At 37.1% G+C, this 21,231-nt stretch overlaps 2 protein-coding genes across 4 annotated transcripts in view; one reads left to right on the top strand and one right to left on the bottom strand.

Moving 5' to 3' along the window:
- Positions 1-7,762, bottom strand: part of ctdp1 (CTD (carboxy-terminal domain, RNA polymerase II, polypeptide A) phosphatase, subunit 1) — a 99,124-nt gene extending 91,362 nt beyond the window's left edge. Inside the window, exons 1-5 of one of the 2 annotated variants that reach the window (XM_082186124.1) lie at positions 7,105-7,759; positions 5,461-5,544; positions 5,141-5,234; positions 2,740-2,868; positions 957-1,107 (exon numbers count right to left, since the gene is read on the bottom strand). In XM_082186124.1, the coding sequence (XP_082042250.1) occupies positions 957-1,107; positions 2,740-2,868; positions 5,141-5,234; positions 5,461-5,544; positions 7,105-7,376 (730 nt within the window). In that variant the 5' untranslated portion in view covers positions 7,377-7,759. Of the gene's footprint in view, positions 1-956; positions 1,108-2,739; positions 2,869-5,140; positions 5,235-5,460; positions 5,545-7,104 lie in introns of both variants that reach the window. The other variant, XM_082186125.1, reaches the window with a different exon arrangement.
- A 769-nt stretch (positions 7,763-8,531) lies between these two features.
- adck5 (aarF domain containing kinase 5) lies at positions 8,532-20,747 on the top strand. 2 transcript variants are annotated; one of them, XM_082186128.1, is made up of 15 exons: positions 8,532-8,691; positions 10,814-10,905; positions 11,016-11,165; positions 11,836-11,911; positions 13,479-13,679; positions 14,210-14,350; positions 14,595-14,708; positions 15,178-15,309; positions 16,833-16,916; positions 17,001-17,082; positions 17,211-17,289; positions 17,380-17,471; positions 18,258-18,510; positions 18,725-18,841; positions 19,861-20,747. In XM_082186128.1, exons 1-15 carry the CDS (start codon positions 8,668-8,670, stop codon positions 19,961-19,963), a joined length of 1,740 nt encoding a protein of 579 aa, XP_082042254.1. In that variant the 5' UTR covers positions 8,532-8,667; the 3' UTR covers positions 19,964-20,747. The 2 variants fall into 2 exon arrangements, with proteins under 2 accessions (XP_082042254.1, XP_082042255.1); XM_082186129.1 differs by lacking the exons at positions 8,532-8,691; positions 10,814-10,905 and having other exon boundaries at positions 11,111-11,165; positions 13,484-13,679.
- The last annotated feature ends 484 nt before the right edge of the window (positions 20,748-21,231 follow it).

Consider the following 21,231-nt stretch of genomic DNA (forward strand, 5'->3'; position numbering starts at 1 on the left):
ACAGCTGTAATAAAAGGAAAAACAGGAAAAATAAAACGAATCAATGCTTTTATGTTTTCAAAGGTGCAGCGCTGATAAGCTTTCAATCTCCTGTGTGCGCTTCCTACGTAAATCAAGACTTTAAATCAGAAAAGTTGAGCCATTTCCTTTATTCTGTTTTATCTACTGATGTTGTGTCCACAACCAGACTACAGAATCTGGGTTTATGGGAAGTACTGATGCCAAGATGCCAAAAACTTGTTAAAATATGAGACCTCTTTAGGTCTCGTTCAAAAGCTGGTACATACACCTGCAAAAGAGAAACCTGAGGGGATCTACTATGCCAAATAAATCCTGCAAAATCGGACCTGAACTAAAACCAGACTGTACACTCTCCAAGTATACCAACTACACGTCCCATAGTAAAATCTAAAAAATGAATGTGTCACACATAACGATTGCCATTATAGCGAATAGGTTATATTATAGATGCCTATACAATGGAACATCAGTAAACAGATTTTGTTTATTGGTCATTAAGCAGATGCTTTTATCCAACGCAGTTAACGGGACACTGAATGCTTGCAGATGACACTTTTTCCGTGTTTGTTGTCAATTTGTTGCACTAAATATCCAAACACAGCAAACAATGTACTTATCCTCAAACTCAAAATACTGAGAATATGAACAAATGCTGCCACCTGGTGTCATAGCAAATTCAATCCTGCTGTCGTAGACAATTCAATCTCTCTACACTATGAGTTATAAGACTGTTTTGCATGTTTACCATTCAAAATCCAAAAGTCTGATCGCATAGACAGATCACAAAGATCGCTTCTTAACAAGCCGCATGAATTGAAGCATCATGTTTGTAGCACAAATGGAGCAGGACAAGTTCCACATCCAAGTTTAATACTTAGGGTTAGGGGTTTCTTTGCACTGAGCCGTACAGCGTCCGTCACATCATAGTAATGTACCTGCAATGGTGTGAGCGTATAAACGGCTGCCAAAGGTGAAGACGTGCAGCTCATAGAGTTTGGCGATCTTTTCTAGAAAGTCTTTGCAGTGAGGCCGCAGTCGTGTATGAAGCATAGGCTCCCCTCGTCCTAGCTGGAAATGAAAGATTCCCTGGAAAAAACAAAACAATGCAAAGCATTTAGAGAAAGGAAAATTATACAATATATACAACCGTTCAAAAGTTTGGGGTCTGTAGGATTTTTTTATTTTGTGTTTCTGAAAGAAGTCTCTTTTGCTCACCAAAGCTGCGTTTATTTGGTCAAAAATACAGTAATATCAGAAATACTATGAAACATATTTTAAAATATAATTTATTCCTGTGATGGAAAAGCTGAATTTTAAGCAGTCTTCAGTGTCACATGATCATTCAGAAACCATTCTAATTTGCTGCTCAAGAAACGTTTCTTATAATTATCAGTGTTGAAAACAGTTGTGCTGCTTAATATTTTTTTGGAAACCATGCTTTTTTTTTTTCAGGATTCTTTGATGAAAGAACAGCATTGCATCTGCTTTAGAGTGAAAAGCAAGATTGTATGAATATTCTGCTGCATTTCAATCCTGTCCAGCTGTAGCAGGGGCTTTTAGGAGCATTCATTTAAAAAGAAATGTTCTGGACGCTTTAAAAGCAGCACGCTGACAATTTTTCTGAAAGCAGACATAATGCGTTCTTTGAGGAAACCATTTGAGCATTTGATAGCTCAGTTAATGGTCTAGTAATTGTTGGGTATAAAGTTCTGAAATAGATTTTTGTTTGAGCTGATCTACTGAGTGAATGCACGCCGGCAGAATGAAAGAATAACTCCTACGAGAAGAATGAATCGACAATGGAAGACAGCAAAGAAAAGGAGCATGATGCAGTCATTTAAAAGAAATCAATCAATGCTCGGATGCATTTAAGCTCTTCATAGCAACGCTTCTAGTTACAAGCACAATCACTTGAGTTCACAGAAACATGCAAATTGGATCACTAAAAAGTCTAAAGAAAACCATACGGCTGTCTATATTTTCTTTTATTGCTGTTGTTCGTGTTAAACTCAAACAAAACGAAGGTACTGTGGATAAATCTGTTGAAGCCATCGTTATGATGCATGTTATATAACTGTTATATACAGTTATATATGTTATATATGTTACATATTATATTATTATATGTATGTAACATATTATTACATTATTATATTTATATGTTATATATGTTATATACAGTAGCACATCAATGACGGATTAAACTAATGCCTTAAAAATGGCATAAGAGCACAAAATAAATCAATGGATGAACAATCAATGACACTCAGAATAAATCATGATCCTTGAAAAATAAAATACTGAGTATTTATCATTCATGATTTCACAAAGTTTTTAAAAGTTTTTAAAAGTTTACAATCAGCAAGATTTATTTCAATTGATCAAAAGGGACAGTAATTATATTTATAATATTATAAAAGATTTATAGTTCAAATAAATAGTTATTTTTGCTGAATAAAAAAAATAAAAAAAAGTATTCATGGTTGAATGAAACATTAAAAGCATGGTTTCCACAAAAACAGCACATAATAAGAAATGTTCTTGAGCACCAAATCAGCATTTCTGAAGGATCACATGACACTGAAGACTTATCCACAGGAATCAATTACATTTGAAAATATATTCAAATAAAAAATAGTTATTTTAAATTGCAATATTTCACAACTTTTTTTTTCTCCAAAATTTGAATGCTAGTTTAATGTGATCTTTTACTGTTACCTTGTTGGACATACGCTGACAGTGCTGTTCAGTGGTGTGGATCAGTGTTTGGTCCAGATCCACCATCAGCACTAACTTCCTGTTCCTGTGAAGTCTTTGCTGGTCCTCTCGGCCAAGCTGCTCTGCTTGCTGCTCACAGACACACAAGGCCAAAAAGAGACAGAGTATGTACACCGGACACTGAAGTAAAGGTTCCGTTCACAAACCGTTTTATGCCCCATTGAAATGGATTTGACCTCACAAACCATTATTACAACACCCAGCTTTCTGTATTTAGATGCACACGTCATTGCCTAAAATACAGCAACACTCAAACATGAACTTGAGAAAAAAATGTGTTGGATCATAATGCTTTCACTTTTCATACTTAAAAGTAAAGCTGCACATTTCTGGATAAATTGAGATTTTTTTTTTTTTTTTAAATAGAAATCACGATTCTCCCACGATTCTGAATAGACAACGCATGTAATTTAATACAGGTTCTGACTAAATGTTTATTGCTGAAGTCTATTAAAAAATTGTTTACCGACTGTAAAATCGGTTTCAATGAATTTTGATTAAATAATTCACTCGTAAAGACTTCACCTGTTTAACTACTGGATGAATCAGCATTTTTAAACAAATCTCTTAAATTAATCATTCAATGACAAATAAAATTTGAAGTCTCTTGTCGCCACCTACTGGTGTAATGATGTAATTGATAAATGTTTTATTTGATGCATCAAGTTACTTTCAAAAGGTGATTTACTCGATTTTGATCGCTACCGCCGACATCAGTGTTTTGTTGTCTATAAAGTTGTCTATAGACTTTTATCCTAGTATTTCTGTAATAATATGAATTATTGTAATACAGAAATAATTCTGTGGACACTCAGTGGGAGTCCCAACAGATTTGAATGTTAGCAGTGATCGTACTCGTCAAAGGTTTAACAGACACAGCCGAACCGTTTAGGAATATGATCGTGTGGGTGTTTGAATCGAGATCGTAATCTTTTAACGATTAATCGTGCAGCTCTACTTAAAAGCTGAAGTGTGTAATTTTTAAAAAGCTCAAAATATTGCCCTGTTTGTTCGAGTTTCCTGTCCAGTCCAACACAGCAGCACTGGCTCAACCAATGGTGTGAGTTTTGGGCGAAACTACCTTTTTGACTGACCAATGGTAGATGAGGGGTGTTTTAACTATAATGAATAGAGAGCAACGGTCAGGTTCTGGAAGGAATCGACTGAAATATCCATTCATTTTCTCCATTGGAATTTTTTTTTTTATGATAACTTTTAGATATTTTCAATAAACATTTAAAAACAGCCCTATTGTGAGATGAGACGTTGTTAATCAATGGTATATGCTTTTGTTGAAGCCATCAGCCTGCATCATTTCAACTTATTTTAAAATAATTATGTTTGACAAAAGAATTTCTGGTGAAAAAGTACATTACCCATGATGCTGTACAGAAAATTCCACCAAACAGAATCATGGCATTCACAGCCCATTCACATGAATGATTCAATCGAGTCGACCTCCCTACGTTCTCAAAATACTTAAATATTGGTGTATATATATGCAAATTTTGCAATAAACGTCAAGTATATTGGCCCTCATTTACAAAACGACTGGGAGGATATTTGGGCGTATGGTCGTTTCCACACAAAACGTAGCATTTATCAATATGGACGTGAGCAATCGCTACGATCAAATCTCACATAAGGTCTCAGCTTGTGTAGCACTATGCAAGTTTTTGAGTAAGCGTGACCTTGCGTGCAGCATAGAAATCTGGTGGAGAATTGTAATGAGAGCATTTTGTTCATTTAGATAATTTTTCTGACTGATAACCGAAGCTCATCAGTCGGTCATTAACCGTTAAGATTAGAATGTCAAATTAAAATCAAATTAAATTAGAATAGATGGGTGTCTGTGACCCATTCAAATTAAAACAATTATTTTAGGAAGATATTTTGAAGAATGTCGGTAACCAGACAGTTGATTGACCCCATTGACTTCCATAGTAGGAAAAAATCAATGGTGTCCATTAACTGTCTGGTTACCTACATTCTTCAAAATATCTTATTTTGTATTCAGCAGAAGAAAGAAATTCATACCGGTTTGAAACAACTTGAGGTTGAGCAAATGATGACAGAATTTTCCATTTAAATTGAACCATTCGTTTAAGTAAACAGAGTTGTAACTTTGTCTTTTTCTGATTTTCATATACGTTTTTACTTCAAATAAAAATTGTAATGTAATTCACCTCACAGCTGCTTGATTTGGTTCATAACGAAGACTTTTTAAAAATCCCTATGAAAAAAATTTATGGAAAAAATACTTCTACAATCTACCATCTATCTGCACTCTAATACACACCTTTCAGAATCTCCATCCTCACAAGTGGCTAAACTCACTCACCTCTGAGCTGACCATCAGCTCGGGAACACTGTGCACCATGGAGACGGTCGCTGTAGAGATGGGCACCTGCTGCTTTCCGTTCTTGCTCTGTAGTCTGGAAGGCAGAAAAAAAAAGGAAGTGCATCTTCAGGACCATCTAGTTACTCAAGCACACTACCAGAAATATCTCTGAGAGCCGAGACTAGATAAAAACAGGAAAAGACAATAATAGCTTCTTCTGAAGGTCACCTGACAAGACGTCATTTCACTTTTTTAAGGTAAGAGGAGAGAAACAATTCTGTACTGGAGATTAACAGTGCAAAAACAAGATGTAGACTCACTGAGTTAAGTCCTGGCCACATTCTGCACACAAGCCCTTCATTACAATGGGATGACTGCATTCTTCCACTTTTGCTATCACACCCCTGCCAAAAAGACAAAAATGTGTAGAAATAAACAATACAGGTACAATAAATGCACTTTATACAAATAGATTATGCTTTTTAACAATGATTGTCTATACGCATCATTATGGTGAGATTCCACTCAATGGACTGGGAATATGTGTGAAAAGCTTCTCTTCAAATTCCAGTGCAAACTGTTGTTTTTATAAATAAGCTAATTTTCAGTAAAAAAACAAACAAAAAAACATTTGACCAATGTCTAATGATCGCAGCACCCTCTACTGTTAAAGACGGCAAAAAAGCAATCAAAAACGACATTAATTGTCATTAAATAAGCTGGATCGAAGGACTCGTTACATTTAAAAAATATATATATATATAAAAAAATCAATAATAGGCATAATTTACATCACACCCATGAACCATCACCTAACTGCTAGTCGGTCATAGGCAGTAGGCTATTGGAGAAGGCAATCGTTAAACTGTGATGTTGAATTTTTGGTTAATAACATTGTGGTTTTGGTCAACTAATTTATACATAAAATGCAGTAGTTTTTTTAAAATCCCCTTTCTTGCACATTTCCAGAAGGAACTGGTGATCGCCTTCAAAATCCTTAAAACTTACGCATAACAAAAAATACCGTAAGCTGTGTAATCATTTAGCAGTGTTGGGCTAATTTTGATGATTAACCCCCTTGTGTAAGATTTTTCTGTTCTTTATCTTTATTTATTTATGTATTTACTTAAAAAGTCGTTGTGTTTTGCTGTTATCAGGATTTGCTGTAATTGTATTAAGTTTTGTGTTTACTGAGGCATGTTTTGTATTTCACTCAGCAATACTTTTAGTATTAATACTTACCTTAAAAAGAAAAAGAAGAAGAAAAAAACACTCAAGACACCATTTGAATCTAATAGACATGATGAACTAATATTAACAAAACTAATTTTAATATAAGGTGTCTTTACTCCCACAACTTAAAAATTTCTGCAACAAACCTGCTGCTGGACATGTAAACATTACGGTATCGTGTGGAAAGTTAATTTTACGTTTCTCTTCCACTACTAGACTTGGCTGAATTATTCCTCCTGCATGCATGCGTTCAACGACACACCCTCTTCCAAAGCCCCGCCCTCTAGAGTCATGTCAGCCAATCCGAGGGCCGCAAAGAACGACGCACAAGATGATTGACTGGCAGAGAACGTTTCTGATTGGCTAAAAAGGGCGGGCCGCTCCCCCAACTCTTGTTTTGCTGTTTTCAGAGCATAGGGCAATCAGAGCTTATCTATCTCTCAAGAACACTCTACAGTGGTATATGTCAGATAATACGAACAAGTTGTTGATGATATTAAAACAGTCACTTCCAACACCTTTACATGTCATTAAACGTGTTTATACTGGACGCGTGGAAGTTTAGCTGCTGCTGTCACGAGCCCAGCGTGAGCGCCAGTGCGCGTGCCACTTAGCTTAGCGCGAGCACGCTCAGCTAATGAGCAAAGGCAGCAAATATAAACGTAAAACAATATGTCAACTGTTAAATCGTGGTGTGTGATGACCAATAGAGCCATGAGAGCGCGACTTACCCGGGCGCGATGACCTGCCCGAGTTGACAGCACAGTTCCCGCACAACTCCTGCGCGGTCCGACTTCAGCTTCCTCTCGGGCGCTCTCGACTCGCTTTCGGCGGGTATAGGCGCACAAACCGCGATGACAGAGTCAACGTTCACCAGAGCTCCGGGTTTCACCTTCCACTCGAGCAGCCGCAGGGGACGCGCTCCAGCGGGGTAGCGGATCTCCGTCACCTGCACCGTGGGGCCCTCTGGTGCCGCACCGCCGGAGTCTACAGACTCCTCCATCACAGCTTCACACTTCAGCCACACACACGCGGCGGACCGCAGCGAGCGCGTAATGACTATTAATAAAAGGAGTAAAAATCTCTAAAATAATCCAGAGACGTGCAGGACGATAAAGCGATGAAAACGAGCTGTAATGCAGGACAGGCTGAAACGCAGGTTCACTCTTCCCGCCCGTAAACAGGAAACACAAGGTTGTCGCACGAGCGAGATTTCTTCCACTTCCGGGAGACTTTATCACTCTTCATCTAAAACTACATTCATATAAGAGTATAATCTGTATGATATAATAAATATACTAATAACAATTATGTACGTATAATAGTATTATATATAAAGATAAACTATCAATTTATTAAATAATGCATTAAATAGGTACAGTCATATCAAACTGGTGGTTCAAAGTAAATCTGATTTAAGCATTTGTACCAAACTGTATTTATGTATCCCCTCCCCCTTTTGAGACAGGCAAACCCCTGCTTTGTGATGTAATCTGATGAAATATCATGATCATACCATCTGTCAAGGGATTAAGCAGCGCGTCATCGCAACGTCTAAACATTTTGGTTTGGGGTGTATTTTCACTTTGGTTTTTACTTTGGTTGAATTTCAAAGCTGGATTTACATCATCACTAAATAATTTATTCAAAATATGATCGAAGAGGAATGCATCTGTTATATCTTTTCATGTATGCATTTGGCAGACCTTTCTATCCAAAGCGGTGTCTTCAGTGTGTACTTTTAATCAATACAAGTGTTGCCATTTTGCACGGTTCTAGGTTCTAAATCTAAATATTATCAATATTCTGAAACACTGGAGAGAATTACTCCAAAGTAAAGAAAATGCAGTAGAGTCATCTTTGCAGATTAATTTAACTTAACAGTTACTCTTTTTTATTTAAACTTAGTTTAAATTTAGTTTACGTATATGATGTGCGTATGTAGGTTTTATTATTTTTTTGTAATTCTGTGTGCTGTCCCTTAAATTAACGGCATACACAGCACTTCACGTAAACATTTTTTTTATTTAGCATTTTTTTCTGTATGTTAATATTTTGTATTATTTAGTTGTTTATTGAATTTGAATGCTTAAGTTTTTTCAAAAAACAATTTGTTATGAGGGGGAGCACGATGTCGCGTCAGACCACTGTCACGTGACTGATGATATCACAGCAGGCTCTTTCCCAACTGTCCAATCAAACTACACGCGTGCGTGATCTTGAAGCGCGAGGAAGTGTCCGCGAGAGCGGACAGTCACTCATGCGATCATCATCAGTCCGACCGGACCGGACACATGGCGGCAGAGACATTTAGATCGGTAAGCGCAACATCGTCGTTAGCCGCTCACTTCTGCTGTTGTTCAATCGATCACTGAGTTGCTTATGTGCTCGAGCTGCCTGATCAGTATGATCATAGATTCTCTATGACAGAAAAGGTCATTGTATTTCGATTTCACACTTCAGGATTTAATAGAGATGCATTTAAATGGAAGATATTCCATGTCATTATCCAGTCTAGAAGTGCATGTCTGATCCTGAATCAGCAGTCAAAGCCAGAGGAAATGTCAAAGCATGCATTGTTCTTTATCACTGTAAGCATTAAATCCCAAACTAAAGACTAATTGTTATGTCCAAGTATAAGAATAGAAGTATAAGAAAGAATGCCTGTCCTGCAGTGGTGGCACCTGACAGCACCAAAACATTACCATGGTAGCCATAAATAGCATAGTTACTACTGTTACCGTTTACTATTGTAACAAGTACAGTAGCTTCATTATGATGAATACAATTTTTGGTGACAATGGTGACTAATACCATAGACTTAAGGGACTTTGCTAATACAAAGTTTTACAATGGTAACACTGTCTGTAGTGCAGTGCTTCTCAACCAGGGGACTGGGGCCCACTAGGGGGCCTCAAGATGACTTACAATGATTTAAAGTCGGCATGTAACCGAAGTTGCGATAGTATTTTCTTCTCTATTGTGACAAATATCAGAGTGAAACGGCTTCTTGAACAAGAAAAAATGTAGGGTGCGACATTAGTTTATCAAGTTTACTATGGTTTGCTATTGCTGTGATGTCATGTGAGTGTCAGGCTGTTCTGCAAACACGACATCAAAGAGAAGAAATGTTGCAGCAAGAGAGAGGGGAACATCTGGAAAAGTCATTTAAATGAATACATTCTCCATGGCCATTTTTTCTTAAATAACATAATTATTAAATAACATATAAATAAGATATAATAATATCTTTTTCTAGCTATGTCAAGCTCTAAAATATTTTATTGGGTAAAAAATGTCCCAATGTTTTTACAATCCTTATTATACTATACAAACACTATACAAATCATGGGATTTTGTAGTGGACAATGAGTAAAAAAGGTTGAGAACTGCTACACATAACAAAAAAAGTACCATGGTACTACTGTGTTTCATTTAATTGTGTCTTTTACATTGTGCCATAACAATCCCACATATTTTTGATATGCAACACAGTAGTACCATGGTGTTTTTTAAGTACTTTGTTGTGGCACGCATGTCATTACCAGGGTACATGAATAGTGTAATTTGTCTATCAATCCTGAAAATGTGATTTCATTCATGTACTTAGCTACCATCTGGTACCATGGCACTGTCATGGTACTTTTGTCAGGGTTACTATAGTATTTAGGCTGGATCTGTTGTTACCTAGAACATTTTTGGAAAGGGATTGATTTCTCTTTCTTGGACAGAAGCTCTCTGTTTGGAACATTGGCTCACAGAGATTTTGCCGACTTGTGCAGTTGTGTGTAAGAGAACGGGGGGCTATTGATGGGCTGTTGATAGGCTGTTGTTTATCATACTCTATAGAGACCTTTAAGCTGGAGCACATCCCTGACCTGTCCACAAATCAACCCGTCTGAGTAAAAACATTTTGTTCCCTGCTTCTATAAACATTCCCCCTGCTTTCACATTTCCCGCACGGCCTTGATGGGAAAACTCTTGTGTTGCGGTGTACAAACTGAATCTGATTCTACATTGAACTGAATTTAGCTGAATAACGACGCTATTGTCTTCTGTAGAGCTGCTTTACAGCTGAATTTGAACTGGCCCCATATTTGATGATAAAGTTTGCATCATTGATCATTATTTTCCTGTTTATTACTGTGAAGCTGCTTTGAAACAATCTGTATGGTATAGGCGCCATAGCAACAAAGGTGACTTGATTTGTATGAAAACACACCTCACAGATCATCTCTGAGGTATTTTGACATGCTAGCAGTAGTAAAATTGAAATTTTCTTTCCACAATTCCTTCAAAATCTAATATTCTGTGTCCATAGAGACATACAAAATGCAAATTTTGCCTAAATTATTGTTTGTTGGTCTCTCAACATGTAACACATTGCCTGAGTGAACTTGCCGTTTGACTGGTGTTTAATTTGTTTAACTTCGTCTTCAGTTAAGGCTGTGTCGGCGTCATATGTCTCTGTTACGGAGGTGTCCTCGGCTCATAGGTCCACGAGAACATCAGAAGTTCTTCTCCTCACACAGGTGGGTTTCGTTTGCTTTATGGGGTCTGACTTCATTTTAAGTGTGAAAACACTTTTGATGTTATAGTAGCTATATGAACAAGATGTTTGGATTGTGTTCTGTTCCTCTAGAGTTGTAAAGAGTCACAGGCTCTTTAGGAAGCTGTTGTTTGGCGTCTCGGCGGGGGTGCCGCTCGTGGTCGGGGTGCGATATGTGGTCTCAGAGCCCAGAGAGAGGAGGAAGATGAAGATACTAGCAGAGGGAGTCGGTCGCTTCTGCAGGTCAAGCTCTTTAATAATCTTGTGTAAAATAACATTATTTAATATCCGAAATCTGCTTTGCTATTATTAAATTCTGTATATGCACTACCATTCAAAAGGTCAGTATTTGTTTTTAAAGAATTTAAGACTTATTCAGCAAGAGTGCAATAAATTGATCAAAATAAAGACATTTATAATGTTACAAAAGATTTCAGTTTCAAATAAATGATATACTTTTTAACTTTCTGTTGATCAAATAATTTACTTTTCCACAAAAATATGAAACAGCACAACTGTTTTCAACCTTGATATTAATAAGAAATGTTTCTTGAGCAGCAAATGCTGAAAATTCAGTAATAATAATGTAATAATGCTGAAAATTCAGCTTTGACATCACAGGAATACATTTAAAGTTGTACAGTATATATTCGTTTTGCAAACGGTTATTTTAAATTGTAATAATATTTCACAGTATTGCTGTTTTTGCTTTATTTCTAATCTGATCAAAGCAGTCCTTGTGAGTATGAGACTTTTTTTAAAACATCTTAACAACCTTAAACTTTTGAAAGTTAGTGTATGGCATTATATTACCCATCAGGCTCTCTGATCTCTAGATGTCAGATTTTGCTTTTGGTTTTGATATGCCTGTATCGTGGCTGAAATTGAGATATCTGATTCTGTGTCACGTCAGGTCTCTCTATGTCGGGCTGGTGATATCAGCAGATTACTGGTGGACATCCAACATTGTTCTGCGTGGCTTGGATGAGGTAGGTTTATACTAGGGCTGAAACGATTCCTCGAGTTACTCGATTACAAAAATTCCTCGAGGCAAAAACTCTGCCTCGAAGCCTCGTTAAATTCCTATGACGCGCACTATACGCGCAGGGATCTGATTGTTTCATACGGACCGTTGTTCAATGTTCAGGAAGCACACCATAGCGCGTGAGACATTTTGAATTTAGTTGGCGCGATGGCGGAGAGTAAAGATAAACGCAACTTTTAAATACATAGTTACATTTTTAAAAACAAAATTATAGGCTTAAGTGCAGGGTCCGAAAGTTGGTCGTTTTGTCGCTATGGTTACACACACACACACACACACGGTGGCGGTGCGCTCAAAGTCATCTGTCAGTTGTGCAGTTACCCAAAATCTCCTGAATGAAGTTAAAACCCATCATGTCACTGAAATGTGTTTTTTTTAAATCAAGTGATCAAAGTGCTCGTTGCCGCTGCGATCAGTGGCGCGGATACAGTGTTTTCTCGTGTGGCTCGCGCACACACCGCTCTATCTTTCACTCGGACGCACGCTTCAATCCGTTGCGGCAATGCATCACATGCTTAAACTTTTATGTAGCCACGCAACAATAATTTCAGCATGCATTCACTGTATACACCGGGACGTGATGGAGGAACAAATATTGTATTGCAGTCTTTGCGAGACCTTGTTTGTATGTCACGTCTGCCAATTTACAGACAACAACAAAAAATGAAAATCCCCAGCCTGCTTCTCCAAATCCACTCGTACTTTTGGGGAAGACATTATAATCGGCTACCAAAGTAATTGAGCATAGAACATTTTCAATTAACAAAAAATATAATACTACAAAACGTGCTAATATACTTAGCCTAAGTGAAACACAAAATGCTGTTCTTTTTCTATTTAACAAAATGCATATTTGCAATAAAACATTCCCCTTTTCAAAGCTACACTATGTATAGGTGTCTCCAATGCATGCAATTTGAAGTTAAATTGCAGTTAAATGCAATCCTTTTTTTAATGTTGTATTAAGAAGACAAAACTAAGGCCAAATGGCCTTTACTATTTAAGTTTGTATTCATAGTTTTACATGTTATACATGTTTTACAGTAAGTTGACTTGTATTGACATATTGTATTGTTATATAATTGTTGGCACTGGCACTTATAAACACTAAATGGGTAAAAATTGCAATAAATAGGCTTAGTTTTGGAGCCAAATGTTGGAGTTGGAATAAATACCTCTGTTTTTTGTTTTTTTTTGAGAAATAAAAGCCAAATGCTTGATCATTTTACAGCCACATCATTTTCGTTATGCATTATTTGTTTTGGTTGTTTAAAAACACACAAAAAATTTTTTATCCGATTACTCGATTAATCGATCGATTAAGTGCTAGATTAATCGATTACAAAAAGAATCGATAGCTGCAGCCCTAGTTTATACCCCCGTAAAAAACATTTTTTAATGACGTTTTATGCACAAATATATCCAGTGCAAAACCTTGTTATAAAAACAAGTAAACAGTAAAAATGCCAAACACTGTGAGCTCTAAACTCTGTTTCCGTCCCTGTCGCCAGAGCAGTCCAGAGTACGAGGAGCTCATGTCAGCGTGTCATCAGAGAGCAGCCAGTAATATGGTAGACGGGGCCATCCGGAACGGAGGCCTGTATATTAAGCTGGGACAGGGACTGTGTGCATTCAACCATCTTCTACCTCCAGAGTACATCCGCACCCTGCATGTGCTGGAGGATAAAGCACTCAACAGAAGATACAAAGAGGTGAGCAGCTTCAGGTTGCAAGATTTGTACCTTAATATAACAGCTTCGAAGTAATTTCGATGGTAAACAAACTCGTAGTAGGGCGAATCATCCCGATAGCAAAGCGGGGGGGGGACGCCGCTGGCAAAACCAGCAATGCAAGTTTGAGTGGTGGCGTCCCACCAAATCTTGCGAGAATCACGACTTGCTTTACGGCACGATGTCACATACATCAACAACATATGAAGCAGCCTCTATGGAAGAACACTAGCACACATTTCAGATGTGAATCATGGTAGAGTCGATGAAGAAAATGAAGAAAGGGCGGTCGGAAGAGTGCAGAGACGCCTCTGCGTGAGTGGTATTTACGACAGTAACGTTAAATACAAGTACTCCTCAGCGACTCTAGAGGTCACTGTTTGAGAAAAATGGAAACTGCATTGTGTGCCTTTAAGAAGCAGAACACATTAAGATTCAGCTGGAATCTCTATCTATCTATCTATATATTTATCACTTTTATATCAAATCCATCTCAATCCATGTTGTTCTAGGTAGACGCTTTATTCCAGGAGGACTTCAGCATGACTCCAGATAAAATGTTCAGGACATTTGACTATGAGCCTGTGGCTGCTGCCAGTCTGGCACAAGTACACAAGGCCGAACTGCATGATGGGACACCTGTGGCTGTAAAGGTGTGTTAGGGCTGCACATGATGAATGTTGTTAAAATACAGTTTATGTGCATTTTACTTGATTCATCAGTTTGATCTATGATATTTTAATTGGTTTAACGTGATTTGATAGTCCAGTGCAGTATTGTACTTTTTTTTTTCAGTATTTGCATGAACAGGTGATATACAAACAGTATGAAGAGATGATCCAGTGGTTATTGATGCATTTATGTTGTTACGAGGATCTGTCGATGTGTGTTGTTCAGGTGCAGTATATTGATCTCAGGGATCGCTTTGATGGTGATATCAGGACTCTGGAGATTTTGCTGGACATAGTGAAGTCTATGCACCCCAGCTTTGGCTTCCGCTGGGTCTTGCAGGTCAGTGCGTGAAATATAATGCGTTTAAAACTGCATGAAATCAAAACTTATGACTGAAAGGAATGTTAAAACATCCCACCGCTGGCCAGATGATACGCAAACTACGTTTATGACTGGATAAAGCAAACCAGCGTCTCGCTAGTAAAGTTTTGATGGATGCGGATTGTAATCAAGTTAAATACGTCTGCGGTGACGTACAGCACACATGAGTCCGTTATCGATGCGCAAACAAACCGTGTATGTGCGCTCTCGACGCACTGATCGCACATTGTATTTATTCATCGACACATTTCAGTACATTAACGTTGTTTCCACACACATTCAGGATAATGTTTTATCTGTCATGTGTATGTTTCTGTGTTTAGTTGTTCTGAATGGATCTGTGTATTGTTGTAGATAATGCAGTCAGATCAAGGCGGATGGAAACAATCTCTCATTGCTTCTTTATTTTTCTCCATGATGCTGGTAGGACTTGAAAGGAACGCTGGCACAAGAGCTGGATTTTGAGAATGAAGGCAGGAATTCTGAACGTTGTGCAGAGGAACTCAAGCATTTTAAGTTTATAGTCGTGCCCAAAGTGTTCTGGGATCTGACCAGCAAGGTGAGAATCTTCATATGACGGTGAAGTCTTTCTTTGGTCTCCAGCTTTCACACATACTCTACCAGTCAAAAGTTTTGTATCAGTATGATTTTTAATGTTTATAAAATAAGTCTCTTCTGCTCACAAAGGCTGCATTTATTTGATGTAAAATACACTTTTTTTATTGATTAGAAATCAATACTTTTATACATCAAGGATTAATTAAATTGATCAAAAGTTACAGTAAAGACATTTATAATGTTACAAAATATTCTATTTCAAATAAATGCTGTTCTTTTGAACTTTCTGTTAATCAACGAATACTGAAAAAAATTGTACACAACTGTTTTCAACATTGATAATAATAATTAATGGGGGTTTTTAGCAGCAAATCCGCATATTAGAATGATCATGTGACGTTGAATACTGGAGTAATGATGCTGAAAATTCACCTTTGATCAAATATAGAAAATAGTCATTTTAAATTGTCATAATATTTAACAATATTACTGTAGCGTCTGGACCAATCAGACACACACAAATTATTCATTTATTTAATGAATAATCCAGCAAACTCACTCTCCCAACAAAGGTTTATGAAACTTCCCCAAAAACTAACATCACAAGTGAAGCTAACACACTGGCAGAACGCGGTGTCCTGTTACAGGACACATTGAGACTGATAAGAGTTTTACGACCCCAAAAGGAATTTGCAGAGGGCTGTGACGCTCACTTAATTCTTGCTGAGGATTTTAAATAAACCATGTTAATCCTATATATTCTATATATAACCACTTGAGAAATATATAAACATGTATCTAATTTTCCCATCTCATGATTTTCCTTTTATGTGGTATGGCCTTTGTATTCTTGTAAACTTTTGGGATTAATGTTTCAGACTTTGTTGCATACTATGGTTTACCAAAATCATATGTGTGGCATGTTTCTATAAACTCCAATCTTCGTCCCCCATTTGTTCATTTACATTACATTTTGCTAACTTTGTGACGCATTAGTATTATAAGCATCTTAAAGATTCTTGTGTTAAACATCCAATCAAATTACATGTTCAAAGGCCTGCTTGAACAATGGGTCGTAAATAAATTTCCCTCCAAAGGAAAACACTTCTTATCGGCTCACACACCTCCAGAGGGTGTGACATCTTCACGCTTTAAAAATCACTGACCACAAGATCAGCTCTCTTAGCTCTCTTCTCTTCTGGCCTCAACTCCTGCTTCTTCAGGTTGATCCTGTGGGGACCTCCCCCCACGGGGGCCCAAGGGCCCCAGCAGGCCATGACCACCTGCTATCTTGACTGTCTTTTCTTCAATTCAACCAAGAAGAAAACTGTAACCTCACCATTGTAATCGTTGTATTGTTACAATACTGTATTGTTAATTAATAATTTTTTGTATTTTTAATCAAATAAATGCAGCCTTTGTGAGCAGAAGAGACTTCTTTTAAAAACATTAAAAATCTTACCGATCCAAAACTTTTGACTGGTAGTGTAAATGGATACTAACTATGACTTTGTGCCCATGTAGAGAGTCCTCACTGCAGAGTTCTGTGATGGATGCAAAATCAACAACGTGGAGGAGATTCAGCGTCAGGGACTGAGTCTGAAAGACGTGAGTTCAGTGCCATCTGTTATAAATGAACTGGCTCACATCACATCCATTAAATGTCCATAATTTCCTCTGGCTGTGTTTCAGGCAGCTGATAAACTCGTCCGTACATTCGCGGAGCAGATCTTTTACACCGGCTTTATTCACGCTGATCCTCATCCTGGAAATGGTGAGATTACTGTCATTATATGGCTCTATTTCTTATTGGGAATGAATGAATACATATAATGATGCTCAAAATTATGACCCAGACGTTCCTTCATGAGTGTCGCCCATGTGAAATATTGCTCATTTTAGTACTGGTAAGAAGAGGTCCTGATAAAAAAGCTGAGTTAGTCCTGTTGGATCATGGGCTGTATGAAAACCTCAGTAAAAGGTGAGAACATGAGAAACAAACACTACAGTCACTGGAATCAACGTGAAACAGAAGGTGACAGGAATCTCTCTCTCTCTCTCTCTCTCTCAGTGACAGAGCGGCTCTGTGTCAGCTGTGGCGATCCATAATCCTGCGGGATGAAGCCGGCATGAAGAAATATGCAAATCAGCTCGGGGTCAAAGGTAAAGCAGTTTTTTCTTACATATTTTATCGTGACAAAAGGCAGTTGTTACGTAGTTAATATGTATACTATTTAAATTCTGATAACTGAAACTACTTGAAAATGTTTGTTATAATATATATTACAATAGAAAACTAAATTGTAATTGTATAATTGTAATAATATTTCACATTACTGTTTGTAAAAAGTAGGGGTGTAACGATACCCTCATGTCACGATTCGACACATCACGATACTGATCTCACAATACGATATTATTGCGATACTCCAAGACATTTAGTAAAAGAAGGTTAACAAAAAATGTACTGTTGATTAAAATGCTAAATTTGGTGTTACACTGGGGTGGAAATGAATAAGCTTGGACTTGGTGCTGGTAACCCAATGCACAGGACAATAGTGACACCAGAATACAAATATTCATGATTCTGAAGCTGAAAATACAGAATTATTTTAGACAAATATAATGCACTGTCACGGACAGAGATATATTAAAAATAATGTAGGCCACTTTTTACTGGTAACATAAGACATTTGGCATTATAAGGACCCACAAACACTCCCCCATTGCATTATTATACATTATATTCAACATTATATATAGTAATTTAATGTAGTACTGACACTAAAACTCTGTAAACGTACACTTTTTCTCACACGGTCATTTTAATTTTGGGAGAACTATCCAGGATACATAATGTTGCATTATGTATTGCGATATATTGTTACACCCCTATTAAAAAGTATTTTGATATTATCATATTCATTGCGTCTCACTGGACCTTCCCAGAATACTTCCTGTTCAGTGAGATGCTTCTGCAGCGGCCAATCAACATGTGGAAAATGGGCCTGGGTAACATCCTGACTCGAGAGGAGACGTCGTACATGCGCGACATGGCCATGAACCGCTTCGATCAAATCATGCAGGTGTTGAAGTCTATGCCGCGGCCCATGCTGCTGGTGTTCAGGAACATTAACACGGTCCGCTGCATCAACATCACTCTGGGAGCTCCAGTCGACCGCTACTTCATCATGGCCAAGTGGTAGGGGACTAGGAAAGGACTTGCACCTGCTAGGCTCTAGTATTGACCCAAAAATCTTTGTATTTATATTCTTTTCATTGTCCTATTCCTTCTTGAATACTGTAAAATAACCGCTGCCCCATATAAGGTTTTGTATTTATGGTTCTGTTTAGAATTTTGATCTTGTTCACCCTTCTGCTATCCATCATTTTAATATAAAATAACTTTGTTTCAGTGCTGTGAGAGGATGGGGCAGAACTCTGGCCGATGACACCAGGATTCTTCCCAGGCTGTCTGTCTTCCGCTGGTTCTGGTCCTTTTGGGAGGGCGTCAAGTTTGAATTCGCTTTAAGGTGATGACACTAGAAACTATGAAATCTGATTTATTTTTTTCCCAAAATTTGTTTTATTTAGTTATTTCTAAAAAAGTTAAAAAAAATCTGGATTCCATTTTAATAGTTAAATTCAATTTTCAGTAATCAAAAAGCATGTCTAATTAATTGAAAGCATAAACATATACAATTTAACTATTTATTGAAAGTTTTACAAAAATTACATTTATAGGGGAAATAATTGTTTCATACATTTTTTTTATGGAGTCTGTTTTAATAGTTTAATTCAATTTGAATAATTAAAAAGCATGTCTAATTAATTGGATTCATAAAACTTTAATAATTTAGTGATTTATTAAAATGATATTTATTTTAATAATGTTTAAATTATGTTTGAATTTTTCTGGATTTATAATTTAATACAAATGTATTGTAAAAAACAAACCAAAAAACCCCAGATATAATCAAATGAAGGCATGAAAAATGTAACCGTTCTTTACATTTTTTGGCAAACAAAGTGATGAACAACAGTTTTAAAAATTAAAACTTTAAAATTGATATTCCTTAAAGTTTTAATAGTTTTATTATTATTATTATTATCATTGTTACTTTAAATCTACTCTACATTCTGCTGTCGTAGTTTCTTCAAATTAAACCAAACCTTTATTTTGGTGAGTTGTAATGAAGACCTTCACATTAAATGGTGAAATGCTGGTGAATTGACTTTCAGAGCAGCTCTGGAGATGAAGCTTGTGTGTTCACGAGACAGCAGACGCTGAAACACAAGCATCATGCATACTTGAGTTTGTGTGTAGTAGACAAACTGTACCACTCTTCGGAGACATAGAGAATAAGCAGACTTCATATTTAAATGTTCTTTTTGTGCTTCAGTATTCAGACACTAGTCCATATCATGATTTGATATCTCAGTGATAGATGAAACTTATATTAAACTGGAATCAAGCTTGCGGTTTTAGCCCATATGGAAACCATATTGTTTGTGTGTAATAAGCATCAGACATCATTCTGTGTTCCTCCAGGTCAGAGATGGCGCTCATGAGTGTCACTCACTCTCTGCTTAAGCTGCTGTCTAACTGCAATATCATCACGCTGGACCAGGATGTGTATCAGTTTCTGAAATGAAGCGTCACCTCTGAGCGTGGTTTCACTCATGTTGGATATGGCTTTGCTCAAAGTGCTGTTTGTTCTTTTAATGAGTTTCACTTGAGCTTGGGCTCTCAGGAACCTCTCTCTCTCTCTCTCTCTCTCTCTCTCTCTCTCTCTCTCTCTCTCTCATTCTCTCTCTCTCTCATTCTCTCTCTCTCTCTCGTGTTTTGCTTTGAAATAAGCGCTGGTGAGCTGCATTTCACAGAAAGCCAAGCACTTTTTTAATTTTGCTTTTATCAATTACGATGTTCCAGCATTTAAAAGACCTCTTTTATTCAAGAAGCTGTGAGACCTACATTCATTTCTTCTGTAAGCCTCAGAAACACTAAAATGGTTCACGATGATCATTTAATGGTGGCAATAATGGAGGGAAAAATCACTTTAAACAAAGTAAATGTTTATGCTTAAAACCTTTTACCTCATGAGGTTTAACATTTTATTGCAATGGCAATTATAGAAATCTTTTTACTAATTACAGTTAAATGGTGCCAGGTTGTTTTGTTTTTATATGGATTTCACTGATTAAATTGATGGCGAATATGCAGTTGGAGCTGAGAGGTGTTGCGCTGTCAAACAATTGTGTGTAATAATCTACAATGCAATGTATTTTGAATATAAATCATTTATAAGAGGCTATTATTTTGTTTGTGTAATGTTTGGATTATCCAGAGTCCAAACTGAAGCTCTTGTATCTCCTGGAGTCTCTATTACAATTGAAATTGGATAGCTCACCCAAAAATAAAAATTTTGTCATCACTTACTCGCCCTCAAGATGGGGTCAATCAATCAAATCATCTGGATGACAGAATGGTGACGTATGCAGGTCTCCTCCACATTCGATTGCAAAGCTTGTATAATTTTTTTTCGCTCCTTGCCCTACTTATTTTTCTTCTTTTTTGATAATCTATTACACTTGGATGTACGTCACAATACAGAAGAAAAGATTTGTCGCTACTTCTGTTTAGTTGTGACTTTAACGCAGAAAACAAACGGAAAACCATCTCTTTCGCTTCCCTTATGAACACTGCCATGCAAATTACATGGTTTATGGATTATAGTGTTCTTTTGGCAGTTTATAGTGTTTTTGACAAGGAAAGTCTAAGAGAAATCTGCTTCTTAGTTGTACCCTTCTAGTGGTGAAACTATCTGCAGACAGAGAAGGACCCGTGTCTGTAGGGAAGAATCATGACACTGAAAGCACTGGAGTATCCGCATGTTTGTCTGTTCTGAATGTCAAGATGCAA

The sequence above is a fragment of the Leuciscus leuciscus genome, assembly GCF_965113295.1.
Source record: "Leuciscus leuciscus genome assembly, chromosome: 12".
Classification (NCBI taxonomy): Eukaryota; Metazoa; Chordata; class Actinopteri; order Cypriniformes; family Leuciscidae; genus Leuciscus; species Leuciscus leuciscus.

What these genes read in the sequence shown, in the direction of transcription:
- adck5 (XM_082186128.1), top strand. Translation starts at nt 8,668, where the DNA reads ATGGCGGCAGAGACATTTAGATCG. An exon ending in TTCTGCGTGGCTTGGATGAG is followed by an intron (nt 11,912 to 13,478) that starts GTAGGTTTATAC and finishes CCCTGTCGCCAG; the next exon opens with AGCAGTCCAGAGTACGAGGA. An exon ending in TGATCCTCATCCTGGAAATG is followed by an intron (nt 17,083 to 17,210) that starts GTGAGATTACTG and finishes TGCTCATTTTAG; the next exon opens with TACTGGTAAGAAGAGGTCCT.